The following is a 13,493-nucleotide window of genomic DNA, read 5'->3' on the forward strand; positions in this document are numbered from 1 at the left end:
TCAAAAGTTATTTCTAACTCTGTGACTCTAATGAGTACTAATATAGCTTCATTAATATATCTGCATTGAAGACATCAATTTTAAATATCAGAAATTCAGGGTGATGGAGAATTACTGAATTGCTTTGAAATACTATTTATTGTTTCAACTAAATGGCAAAGTAATTCCTTAGAAACTCAAAATCATATATGATTAACTTAGGTAATAACTAAAAGGAATAATTCGTTATTGTTTATTCACATGTATTAAATGACCCATTCGTCAGATATTGTAGGACACAGAAAAAATTCCTTCTAATCAATATTTCTACATTAAAATATTCCAAGACAAAAAGCTGAATGTCGATGGTAGTTTCTAGAGCAAAGATAGCACAATAAAGCATAGGTGGGGAAAGGAGAGGCTCAAGTGGTTTTTTAAATGAAACCAAAGTGCAAAGACAAGTCCACAAGGGAACAAACAGATCAGCCAACTCTTGGGAAGTTATAGGCAAAGAGAAGGATTTAATACCATTAGACAAGACTGCTTGGAAAGCGTGGGTTACCCCACTGCAAAAGAGGACCACCAAGGAAAACGGGGAAAGACAGGTTGTAAGAAACAGAAAACGTCTGTTCACTGGCCAGCCGTCTGCTTTCACAAGTGGACTGAGAAATGCCTACATTGGGATGCAGCCTACCCAGCAGGAAGCCAACAGCAGGTCCGTGCACTCAGCTCCTGTGTGCCTCCCTGGATACAGCCCGTCCCCAGCACCAGGGACATGAAGGACCCACTGGAAAAACTCCAAACTTCTCCTCAGGTACAGTAGGAAACATTTAAATGTCGCTTTATGTTTGATCTGTTCCTACACTTTTTAAAGATGGGGGTCAGACTGAAGAAGAATGAAAAATGTATAATGTTGTAATTACAAAAATTTTACTGTTTATGTAAAGGTCTGGGAAATAATTCAGACAAATCAATACAAGTTACTGGTTATGGTGGGAGTTTTTTTAATTGAATAAATTTTAAATGGGAGTTTTACATTTACCTTTTTGGTAAAGTTTGGAAGGAAAGAAAGAAGCAGAAGAAGGGTAAGGAAATAAAGAAACCAAAATATAAACTGGTAAGTCGACAGTCTTAGCAACCTACAAATATTAAAGACTAGAGTTGGAATGGAAACACCAACGCCAGTTCATTGGATACATAAGGTGTATGTCACGTGTATGTGAGAAACAAACTAATCAATAAACATGCATATGTGTGGTGCCCAAACTCTCAGTTCCTGAACTAGCACTCATTCATTCAACTTCCCCTCCCGCTGCACTCTAGCTGCCCTGGCCTCCCCGCTCCATGCACGCCCAGCACGTGCTCCCCTCAGGGCTCCTCACTCCCAGAGGCCCCCCCCAAACAGGGGCCATTCCTATCTTCATGTCGCCTGCGCCTTCTCTCTTTCGTAGCTTTACTAAAATACCTCCTAAAAGGGGCCTTCTAACCACTGTCTCAAAAAGTCCCATCATTTTATCCCATTTCCATGCTTCATTTGCTTTAGGACAACACTCTTCTTCAGTTAGGACAATTACTACTTTATTTTCTGCCCAATTTACTACAACACAAGCTCCAAAAGTACATCTGAGTCTACTTTTCCCCAGTTACTCATAAGGGTATGTATCAGGTACACAATAATTATTTACTTATATTTAAGTGTAAGTTGCCAAATATTTCTTGAAGTAAGTGACTACAAACACATATTCTTGACATACAATGGGATATATGTTTGGTAAACAACGGGATACATGCTTAGTGTACAATGATGACTAAGACTTACTTTTTGTTCTTCATAGAACTTACATACTATTAGGAGAGGGACTCAATAAGTGAGTAAAATACAGTAAAATTTTTTGAATTATGAGATATTCTATGAAGAAACAAATAGGTTCTATGAGAAAGTAAGGGAAGGAGCAGAAACCACTTTAGCCTGAGTATTTCTGAAGTGATTTTAATACTAAGTATCAAGTGCCGACCACGAGAATAAGGTCACACAGCTGGTAAGGGGCAGAGCCAGAAGCTGAGTCCAGGTGGGCCGGCTCCAGAGTTCAGAGCCTCAAGCACTTCCCAATTTTGCTTCTCTAATGGGCAGAATCACACAAAATGTGAGCTTCATGTCACCTAAATATTTACACTCGCTCTAAAAAAGATTCTAAGAATCATGGGAAGTTAGAAAAGAAAAATATTTGAAACACAGAATAAGAGAAGAAGACAAACTGGAATCCTCTAAGCGTCTCAAGAAAGAGGCAAATCTGCACAAAGCACTACATCAGTTCCTCAGGACAATAAATGTTCTATTTCTTACCTTAACACCTATGGCAACAATGAGGTGCTTGGGAAACTGAGAGCTGTCCAAACAATACAGACATCTTTCCATTTGTGCAGCCAGACTCTGGTGCTCAGCAATTGCTTTCCTCCTCTGGTTCTCTTCCTCTTCACCAGAAGGTTCTCTCTCAGCTGCTTTGGAGACAAACAGGTCATCGAGAGTGTAATAGTCTCCATCTGTTTTTCCCATAAACTGAAAAACCAAAATGACAGTAGTGGGGAGAAGGCAGTGGTTAACATTTTATTGTACTGTAGCTACTGAAGTCCTATCTGTAAGTTCTACAGTAAAACTTCTAAATTAAAAAAAAAAAGAAGAAAAACATGATTAAAAACTTAAGCTTGATTTTCAAGGTCAATCAATCCTCATCAACAACATCATCATCATCCCAGCTCGAGTTTATCGTGTATCTGCCCAGTACAATTTTATGCAATGTGATTGTTTTATACTCCCCCCGCGAGAATGAGACCATTATCGTTTCCATTTACTAGATAAGGAAATTGAACTACAGAGAAGTTAAGCACTACTTTCATTTTAAAATCAGCATATGCTTCATAGAGAACATAAACATTTTTCAACTCTATCTCTGGGCAGCTTCTCTGCACCTCCCCAAACATCAACTATAGCCAGGGTGATGCTTTTAAAACACAAATTTTATTTACTTATTTTATTTATGTCCTCAGAGAACTCCACATTGTGAACAGGATCAAGTTCAGGCTCTGTTTTGTCTTCAAAATCATAGACACAGACAAGCATAATGGTTAAAAGCCAGGACTCTCTATAGAGTCAGAGTAACTGTGGTGAAGTTCTAGCTCCTGTCTGTCTTAGCCTTGGGCAAGTTATTTAAACTCTCTGTGCTCCCTGCACACTTCACTTCCTCATTTCACAATGGTTCTAACAATACTATTTACCTAAAAGGTTATCTTGCTTAATCCTCACAACACTTGCCTGGCACACAGGAAGGACTCACAAAAGTGAGCCACCATTACTATTACAATCTTCATAATCTGGCACTGATGACCGTTCTGGTCATATCTGATTATATCCTTAACTTGAGGCGCTGGTCATCATCCTGTTTTCAGTCCCCAAAACACTGCTACCTTCAGGCTTCACAATACACTGCTCTCTGACCAATTCTGCCCTCAACTGTGCCATTCTACTCCCACTCCTTTTTCAATCTAAGGCTTCGATTTAGTTGTTGCCTCCAAAAAAGAACTTTCCTGGATCTTCCAAGATCCGCTGGTACTGTACTCCCATCAGTTTCAAGATGACCACACTTTATCGTAACTTCTCATTAACTGGGTTTTTCTTCCATTAGACTAAGTTCTGAGTACTATTTAGTCTACTAAGTGCCAAAAGAGAACTCTCTGTCTTTTTTATCATCAAATACAAAGCAATAGCAAGATGCTTGGATTTTATCAGACATGTAGAAAGATTTGAAAAGAGCTAGAATGGCTGAATTTATGTCAGAGAAAGTAGAATTCAAAGCAAAGAATATTGAAGGAGATAAAAGGTCATTTCACAATGATAAAAGGGTTACACCATCAAGAGGACATAACAATATTGAAATTTATATACCTAATTACTGAGTTTCAAAATATATGAAGCAAAAACCTGATAGAACTGCAGAAGAAAAACACAAATCCACAAATGTAGCCAGAGATTTAAATGCCCCTCTCTCAATAATTGATAGAACAAGGAGAAAATCAATAGGCATATTGAAGACCTGAACAAACTATGAACCAATTTGACCTGACAGTGACAGAAAGTCTCTCCAACATCAACAGAATACACATTCTTCTCAAGTGCAGAGAGAACATTTACCAAGAGATGACATTCATGGTCATGGTCAACACAAGTCCTAATAAATTTAAAAGGATTCAGCTAACATAAAGTATGTGCACTGAGCACAATGGAATTAAATTAGAAATCCCAGCAGAAACACATGGAAAATTGCCAAGTATCTGGAAATTAAACAGCCCAGTTCCAAATAACCCATGTATCTATCAAATAAATAAATAAAATCAGAAAGTATTTAGAAATGCAATAAAATACAGGCGAATTTGTGGGATGTTGCTAAAGCAGTAGTGGGAGGGACAATTATAGCACCAAACACCTATATCAGAAAACAAGAAAGGCCTCAAATCAATAGTATCAACACCACCTTAAGAAAGTTAAAAAAAAAAATAGAACATAAAATAGAATGTAAACAAGATTTCTAAAATGTCATTATTGATAGAACCAGGTAAAAACTAGAAGCTAGGTACGAATTATTAGTCGTAAGGATTCTCTCCGAGCACATTAGCTTCCTTGTCTATACTAGAATTTATTTTTTATCTTCTACTTTTTCTCCATATTAATCCTTGCATATATCTCTCTATTCTTGCAGGTTCATTTACATGAACTGCCCTGATATTACAATTATTTTAACTTCAGACCTTGATCTCAACTACAACATATTACATTTTGAAAAATATCAGAACTAGTCACTAATTATTTTCAGAGTGACCAACCATGTGCTAGGTACTAACAGAAACCTTAAGTACTCTCTCATCCAAACATCCCTACAACATAGGAACTGTCATCCTCACTTGTAAGATTTAAAAAACGAGGCTTAAGAGAGACTAAAAACTTCATCAAAATCACGCAGCTAGTAAGAGACAGAAGCAGGAATCCAACACAGGTTATCTGACTGTAAAAATGAAGAGTGTATGACATACAGTGAGCCTCTCTCACTTAAGAAATCCATCTTTAAAAGACAGAAAGGGTATACTTTAAATATAGTCTATGAAGCAGCATAGAGAATGAGGAGAGACCTTAAATTTCACCTAGAATAAATACACCCAACTGAGTGAAGGTACTAATCAGAACACAGACATCGAGTAGGTCCCTCTCTGCTGAAGTGTATTAGTAGGAGAATACATACCTCCACATGTACCTGTGCCGCATATGATATATTGCTATAAAGGCACTGTTATTAAAAACCAGCTCATGGGGCGCCTGGGTGGCTCAGTCAATTAAGTGTCTGCCTTCGGCTCAGGTCATGATCCCGGGGTCCTGGGATCGAGCCCCACATCGGGCTCCCTGCTCAGCGGGGAATCTGCTTCTCCCTCTCCCTCTGCTGCTCCCCCTGCTCGTTCTCTCTCTCTCTCTCAAATAAATAAATAAAATCTTAAAAAAAAAAAAACCAGCTCATGAGTGATCAGGGAATATATTCAATTCAAATCAAATCCTTTGTATATGGAAGACAGTACTTCTGTTCTTTAAATCTATGCTCCATGGATGTTGCCAAACTTCTCTGATTTATTCATAGTTTTGAATTAAATAGAGTACAGTCTTGTCTCTTAAATCTGCATAATTCTTCAACACAATATAAAACTGAATTTTCAACATAACTACAATTCCCTCCTCCTATGCCCTCTTAATTATTTGAATTTTCCCCATTATCTTCCATTTGGGCTTTGATCCAAAATGCTTTTAATTTATAAATCATGTACACATCTTCTGTGACCTTCATGCCACCACCTTCCTATACTTGATAACAAAAAATTTTCAATGGACAGAATGTTAACAGAAAGTGGAGAATTGAGTCTACGAAGTGGAAAAGCAAAACATTTGCTGGTGGAAAGGAGGTGAAGAAAGAAAAGAGGGGTATGAAAATAAGACTGTCATCATTTAGATGGAGTCCTAAAGAAAGCTGATGGGATGCTACAAGCTGGAGTTCATACATCATATTTTAAAACTCTGAAAATCTCTTTTTCAAACAAGTCAGAAAAATGTGATAAAATAGTTATGACATTAAAAAACATCAAAGAAAGGAGCAAAGATCACCAAAAGCGACCTATAGATTCAACACAAAGCCTATCAAAAACCCAATAATGTTTTCTGCAGAAATAGAAAAATCCATCTTAAAATTCATATGGGATGGATCTCAAGGAACTACAAAGAGACAAAATAATCCTGAAAATGAACAAAGGTAGAGGTCTCACACTTCTTGATTTTAAAACTTACTGCAAACCTACAGCAACCAAAACGGTGTAACAGACCAACGGAATAGAAGAGAGCCTAGAAATAAACCCTCTCATATATGCTCAAAATATTCTCAACAAGGGTGCCAAGACCATTGAAAGGGGAAATGACAGTCTCTTAAACAAATGGTGTTGGGAAAACTGGATATTCACATGCCAAAAAAAAAAGTTGGACCCTTAAGTTATACCATATATAAAAATTAACTCAAAACAGGTCACAGACCTAAACTTAAGAACTAAAACTCTAAAACTCTTGGAAAAAAAATCATAGAGGAAAAGCTTCCTAACATTAAGTTTGGTAATGATTTCTTGGTTATGACAACAAAAGCACACGCAACAAAGAAAAATAGACAAGCTGGACTTCATCAAACTTATAAAAACTTTGTTGCACCAAGGGACACTTGTCAACAGAGTGAAAAGGCAGCCCACAGAATAGGAGGAAATCTTTGCAAATCGTATATCCAAAATATATAAAGAACTCCTACAACTCAACAATAGCAAAAAAAACAGACAAACAAAAACCGAGCAACCTGATCCAAAATTAGGCAAAGGTTCTGAGCATACGTTTCCCCGAGGAAGGTACACAAGTGGCCAATCAGCACAGGAAAATGCAAATCAAAACTACAATGAAGTTACCACTTGAGGCTCACAAGATGGCTGGAATCCAAGTGTTGACAAGGATGGGAAGAAATCAGAACCTTCATACATTGTTGATGGGAATGTGAGATGGTACAGTTTCTTTGGAAAATAGTCTGGTAGTTCCTCAAACAAATATAAACTAATAAATAAACAATTAAACATATGGATAACTGTATGACCCGATAATCCCACTTCTAGGTATATACCTAAGAGAAATGAAAACATATGTCTAACAAAAACCTTACATAAATCTTTATAGCAGCATTATTATTCATAACAGCCAAAAGATGGACACAGTCCAAATGCCCATCGACTGATGAGCAGATGGACAACATGTGTAAAATCTGTCCAACAGAGTATCAGGAGGCTGCGAAACAGAAAGGAAGCGCTCACACCTGCTACAACAAGGACCGTAAAAACATCATGCTACGTGCAAGACGCCAGTCACAGAAAATCACGATCCTATACATGAAATGTCCAGATCTGGGAAATCTGCAGAGACAGAAAATAGATCTGTGGCTGTTCAGGGTGGGTACGGAAGGGGGCTGAAAGGGTTAGTGGGTGACAGCTAAAGGCTATGGGGTTCCTTCGTGAGGTGATAAGAATGTTCTAAAATTGACTATGATGATGGTTACACATATCTGTAAATATGCTAAAAATCACTGAATTGTACACTTTAAATGGGTGAATTGTAGGCCACATAAATCATATCTCAAGAAAGCTGTTAAATAAAAAATTAACATTGCCCAAAGAAAGGTCTGGCCCTTGCCTTCTGCCCTTAGAAGGAAATCTGGAAACCCCCGGAATGTCCTGCCTGTTAAGAGTGGCTCTGTTGACCTGGGGGCCCTGGGTCACACCACAGAGTCTATGCTAACGATGTGATTTAGGGTGCAGGCTTGGGCCACACAGCATCAGCTCCCCCTCAGGTCACCCTCACAGGCAATAAACCATTTCTACAGGACCAAACCCCAACAAAATCCCTGCACGCTAGAGCTCGGGTGAGCTTCCCTAGTTGGCAGTACTCTGAGTATCTTTCACACACCACTGCTGGGAGAAGTGAGTGCTGCCCACCACTCACTGGGAGAGGACAAATGGAAGCTTCATGTTTGGAACCTCCTAGACTCAGCGCCATGCACCTCTCCCCTTGGCCGACTTTATATCTGTATTCCTGCACTGTAATAAACCTCAACTGTGAGTGTAACAGCTTTTGGTGAATTCCCCAAGGGTGGCCTCGGGGATCCCTGAACTTGCAGCAGGTGTCAGAAGTGCGGGTAGTCTTGGGGAGTCTAACACTCCGGAGACACAATAACCAAATACAATGTACAAACCCTGGTCAGATCCTAGATCTCAAACAAACAAACAAAAAAACTATAAAAATTTAAATGTAGGCCATACATTCACATGTTTAAACATATGGTTCTGCCCGGTACACAGGCCCCAGCCACAAGTGCACGGCTGCAGGACCCGGGCTCCACACTGGGATGGCCCAGAAGGACAGCAGTGAAAGGAAATCCTCTCAGTAAGAATTCTGAGCAGTGTATCTGTTGTTTGTTTCGCCCGGAAGGAGAGGTGGCCAGAGCTACAGGTCTAAACTGATTCGTGAACGATGGCTAATGCTTTGGTTGGATGGTCAGAGCCTTGGACAGAATCCAATCAGAGAATTAGCAGCTAGGAGGTCTGGGGAAGAGATATGTGGATGGATCTCTCCAAACTGATACAGAGCACGAAGACATTTGTGGCGCTGGTGAAAACATTTATGGCACTAGCTCTGCTACCTTTGTGCAAATGAGGTTAGGAACAGGGTGGTCAGGTGGGGACAGAAATTATGTGGGGGCTCAGCCACACGATCTTCCACTTATCAAAGCTGATCTGGCTATAGCCACTGCTGAATACCCAACTGCCAACAACAGAGACCACACTGAGCCCCCGATATGGCAGCACTCCTTACGAGGATCAGCCAGCTCTCTGGGGACAGGTTGGGTACATGGACTGCTTCCGTCACGGAAGGAGAAGCACCCCGTTCTGACTGGAATAGACACCTACCCTGGATATGGATGGATTTCCTTCCTTGCATGCAATGCTTTTGCCAAAACCACCATCTCTGGACTTCTGTCATCAAGGTATCACACACATTCCTCTGACCAAGGAAGCAATTTCACAGCAAATACAACGTGGCCATGGGTCCATGCCCATTGAATTCACAGGTCCAGGCCCACTGCACTCATCATGCAATGACGATCACCAGGCAATGGTCCAGCCCCATTTAATTTATCATGTTCCCCATCATCCTGAGGCAGCTAGCTGACCAGAACAGTAAGCTGGCCTTTTCTAGACTTAATGAGAAATGCTGGATGCCACCCACTGGGGCCAGGGCAATGTGCTCCAGGATGAACCGTGGGCTCTAAATCAACATCCAAACTGTGACACTATCTCTCCCATTGGCAGGATTCACAGGTCTAGGAAGCTAGAGGAAAATAGCAGTGACCCATCTCATTATTATTGCGTTTGATACACTAGCGAAACTTCTGCTTCCCATCCCTGTGACTTTAGGCCCTACTGGTATACAGGTCTTAGTCCCAAAGGGAGGAATCCTTCTTCCAAGGGACACCACAATGACTCACTGCACCTGACATGGAGATGGCCGCCAGACTGCTCTGGCTCCTTAGTCCTTTAACTAAAGCAAAAGGCAAAGAAGGGGGTCCCTATGCTGGCTGGAGCGGCTGATTCTGACTAGGGCACACCGGGTGGTGCTACCTAACAGAGGCAAGGGGACGTGCAACTTGAATGTAGGAGACCTTTTAGAGCACCTCTTAGTATAATTCTCATGGCCTAGGACTAAAGTCAGTGATAAACGACAACAACTCAAATTAAGGCAGGACCACTAGTAAACAAAGGTTCGGGTCCACCCCATCAGGCAAGGAACCATGAGCAGCAGTTAGGGTGCTGCTGTGGGCAAAAGGAATATGGAGTGGGCAGCAAGGAAAGCAGTTACAAATGCCAGCTAAAGCCACATAACCAGTTTCATGACAGTTCCAACACCTCTTCACTACTTTGATACGAATTCATATGTGAATATACATTTAAATATTAGCCAGAATTGTTTCTTCTCTTTCCCTCTCTCATCTCTTTACCATCTACCATCAATGTTAAAAGTAGCTGTATTCTCTCTGGGGAAAGGGATAGCATGTTTTTGGTTGTAAGTGGGACAGCTGTATCATGTTAGAAGCATGACTTCTTTGTTATTTTCTTTATTTGGAGATTAAATACGGCTTAAGGAGACGTGCCAAGGTAAAAATACCCGGGTTGTGGTTACTGTCAATCCGACTACTCTGACAGACATTTACCAGACATCCCTTTTCTGTCTATTTCTGGTTAGGGTGGGCGAAGGGAGAAATTCTTACAGGAGACATGAAGTCTTGCCATTTTAGAGCCTACACTGTCCACTTTCCTTTTACACAGCACAGTAGCCGGGTCTGCAACTGCCCCCCCAACCCCTCCATCCTCTCTCGGCCTCCCCGAGCTCTGGGTCAGATGTGGGGATTTAGCTCCTGGCCTGGTCTAAAGGACAGCCACACTACCAAGGTCACAGACAACAGGAACGGACAAGTGTTTCCCGTCCATCCTGAGAGCTCCAGCTCGGTTCCAGCTTCTTCTTGCTCCCCCTCTCTTTCACATTGCTTTTCCCTCCCCAAGAGCCTGCCTCTGGACTTAAAGACGCAAACACACAGCCTTAAAAAGGCTGCTTACCGAGATTCCAAAATTGCTAAGTTCAATCCCTGTTCCCTGTGTCTGTGTGCCTTTTATTAGTTCTGTTTCTCTGATTGAAAAGTGACTGACACAGATTTAACCTTCTATAAATAGCAATAACAAGCTGCTTTTGTTCAGAGGCTCTGCTTATACATTTCTTCAAGAATGTTCCAAGAATATTTTTTTAGTATTAACCATTGTGCAAAAACAGTATATAACAGTATATGAAATTCAGACATTTCAAATGTCAATTGTATAGTATGGTGGTTGAAAGTTAATGTAATAAAATAAAACTACTCCTTTTCTGCTCCAGTCCAGTTTCTCTAATGACCAAATCCAACAGTATTATTTTAGGATAGTCCAATCTGAATGTAGTCAACCATCTTCCTTCTCTGGTCTTACCCTCTGGCTGCCATGTTATAGAAGAGTCATTAAATTTTGCAATTGGCTTCCCTACGAACTCATAAGCTGAACTGGCTCGTCAACAAAATTTTTAAAACCTCCATTTTCCACTGTGACTATTTCAGAAGATCACCATCAAGCCTTGGACACGCCATCAATTTTCCTCTTCACTCTCAGCAGATGACCTCAAAAATCAGACAAGAACTTGCTCATCTTCCTACCATGAAACCTACAAACCCTCCAAGCAAATGCCTGGCTAGTACTTCCTCCGTCCTGCTACACTGGGAGTGTACATGTGCTTCCATATAAACCAGCCCTGCCGTCCATGCACTGGATCCCAGCCCCATTTCATATACTCCGGATAGGCAGGTTCTGCAGTCTGCTTAGCCATGGGCACTCACGGCTTCTTCCTCCCCTCCCTCATCATTAGTCTTCTTCTTACCCTCTCCAACAACTCTTCCAAACCAGAATGTAAGTATTTGAGCATGCCAAAGCTTCTTCTCTTTTAAACATTCCTTTGGAACACCTATCACCTTCCATCAGAGTCAAAGCGAAACCTCTTGAATGAATTGTCAAGGGACGAAAATAAAGAAGTCAGCATTTTATTAGAGAATGATTAATGGTTGATAATAATGTGAGCGATGTCACATTATGACTGAGGTTTAGAATACAACCATTAATATAAACTGGTAGAATAAGTTTTTCTGAACAGCTAAACTTCCCATCAGTTAAGGGTTTTCCATTTAAGTATAAAAACATTTCTTATTGCAGTCATTTTGAAAGGAAATTTCTCAAAGAGTATTATAAACTTTCCTGCCTTTCAAAACATAATATGTGGAACTTAATTTAATCTTTTCCTGATAATACAGGACAATTGTTGGGACAGTTAATATAATGTATCATAATTCATGAATGGGCCTCTGGAGGGCTGCTTGCTTCTAGGCTAGCTACATCAACCAAGACATTCATGATTTTTTAGTTATTTCTCTCCATTTTTCCATCTCATTCTTTCCTCTCTATATTAAACTAGCTGTCAGTTCTCATTGCTATAAGCATTTCTTCTAATGGTAGTCTGTTTCCTCACTTCTAATTCACTGCTTTTATTATACTCCTGGTTTAAAACTGGATAACCAAGTACATTAGAATTATATATAACACAAAAGTGGGACTCCAGAGACACCTTCTCTAAGTAATCAATAAATGGTTAAATTTAGAGTAAAAATAAAAAAGCTAGCCTACAATCTATAAACATCTGATTAGCATCAAGAGAAGAGACACAAAATGCCTTTTAAAACCAATGACAAATCACAGAAAAAAGGATTCATATGCTTGTCTCATATTCTCTGGTAAATGACATCCTAGCTAGAAGAAACTTTCTGAAACCTGTTTTTTCTACTACCAATTACCATTCATACATTGCATTATTAGGAATCTAAAATAGTCACAATAATTTGTTACAAGAAGAAAATAAGGATCCCGATTCTACACATTTTCAAAATTAAGGTCATTTAAAAACAAAAGACTAACAAAGAATTATTTTTCAAAGTGAAACTAAAGCCAATTGGTAAAGACAAAAAAAAGAACAAATGATGCATTAATAAAAACAACATAAGGGCACCTGGGTGGCTCAGTCTGTTAAGGATCCAACTTCAGCTCAGGTCATGATCTCAGGGTCCTGGGACTGCAGATCAGCGGGGAGTCGGCTTGAGATTCTCTCCCTCTCCCTCTGCCCCTACCCCTGTTCGTGCTCTCTCTCACTCTCTCTCACAAATAAACAAAATATTTTTTTTACAAGAAGACAACATAACTGAATGTGATTTTGGTCTTCACCATATACATTCATTCGTCCTATGTGAAGTACCACATTAGCTACCTCTTTCACAATTAAAACCCTCATAGTTCACAAAGAACCAATATTATTATCACCTAGTTTATTGAAAAGAACACTAATCTTGAAGTCTTAACTTTATGAAATGACTAAAAGTACCCTGTTTCAGTTATTCATATAACTGTCATGTACATACACAACAAAGTCAACACTCTTTTGATGCACTGCCTACTGATGATGGACTCATCCAGTTTGTTTCAGTTGAAAGAAAAATCTCAAATGAAATACATCCTACTATAGCAACTCAGCTGACAAACTCTATTTCTAAAAACTGCTCTCCTGTTAAATCATGTACCACTGCAACACTAGAAGTCAGCAGCTAAACAGATAAGCAGAATGGATCATAATTTATCTAACAAAGCCTCCTAGGGAAAAAAAAATAAAAAAAGACCAAGACTAGAAAAACCAATGGAATTCCATTAAACCACATTAAAATCTGATGAAGTAA

The 13,493-nt window shown here is 39.7% G+C and overlaps 1 protein-coding gene across 4 annotated transcripts in view; it reads right to left on the reverse strand.

Annotated features, from left to right (window-relative positions):
- Positions 1–13,493, reverse strand: part of CWF19L2 (CWF19 like cell cycle control factor 2) — a 119,928-nt gene that overhangs the window by 20,143 nt on the left and 86,292 nt on the right. For all 4 annotated transcript variants that reach the window (XM_035723044.1, XM_035723042.1, XM_035723043.1 and 1 more), the window contains exon 13: positions 2,324–2,536. In XM_035723044.1, coding sequence (XP_035578937.1) covers positions 2,324–2,536 — 213 coding nt within the window. The remainder of the gene's footprint in view (positions 1–2,323; positions 2,537–13,493) is intronic.

The sequence above is a fragment of the Zalophus californianus genome, chromosome 11 (genome assembly GCF_009762305.2).
Source record: "Zalophus californianus isolate mZalCal1 chromosome 11, mZalCal1.pri.v2, whole genome shotgun sequence".
Taxonomy (NCBI): Eukaryota; Metazoa; Chordata; class Mammalia; order Carnivora; family Otariidae; genus Zalophus; species Zalophus californianus.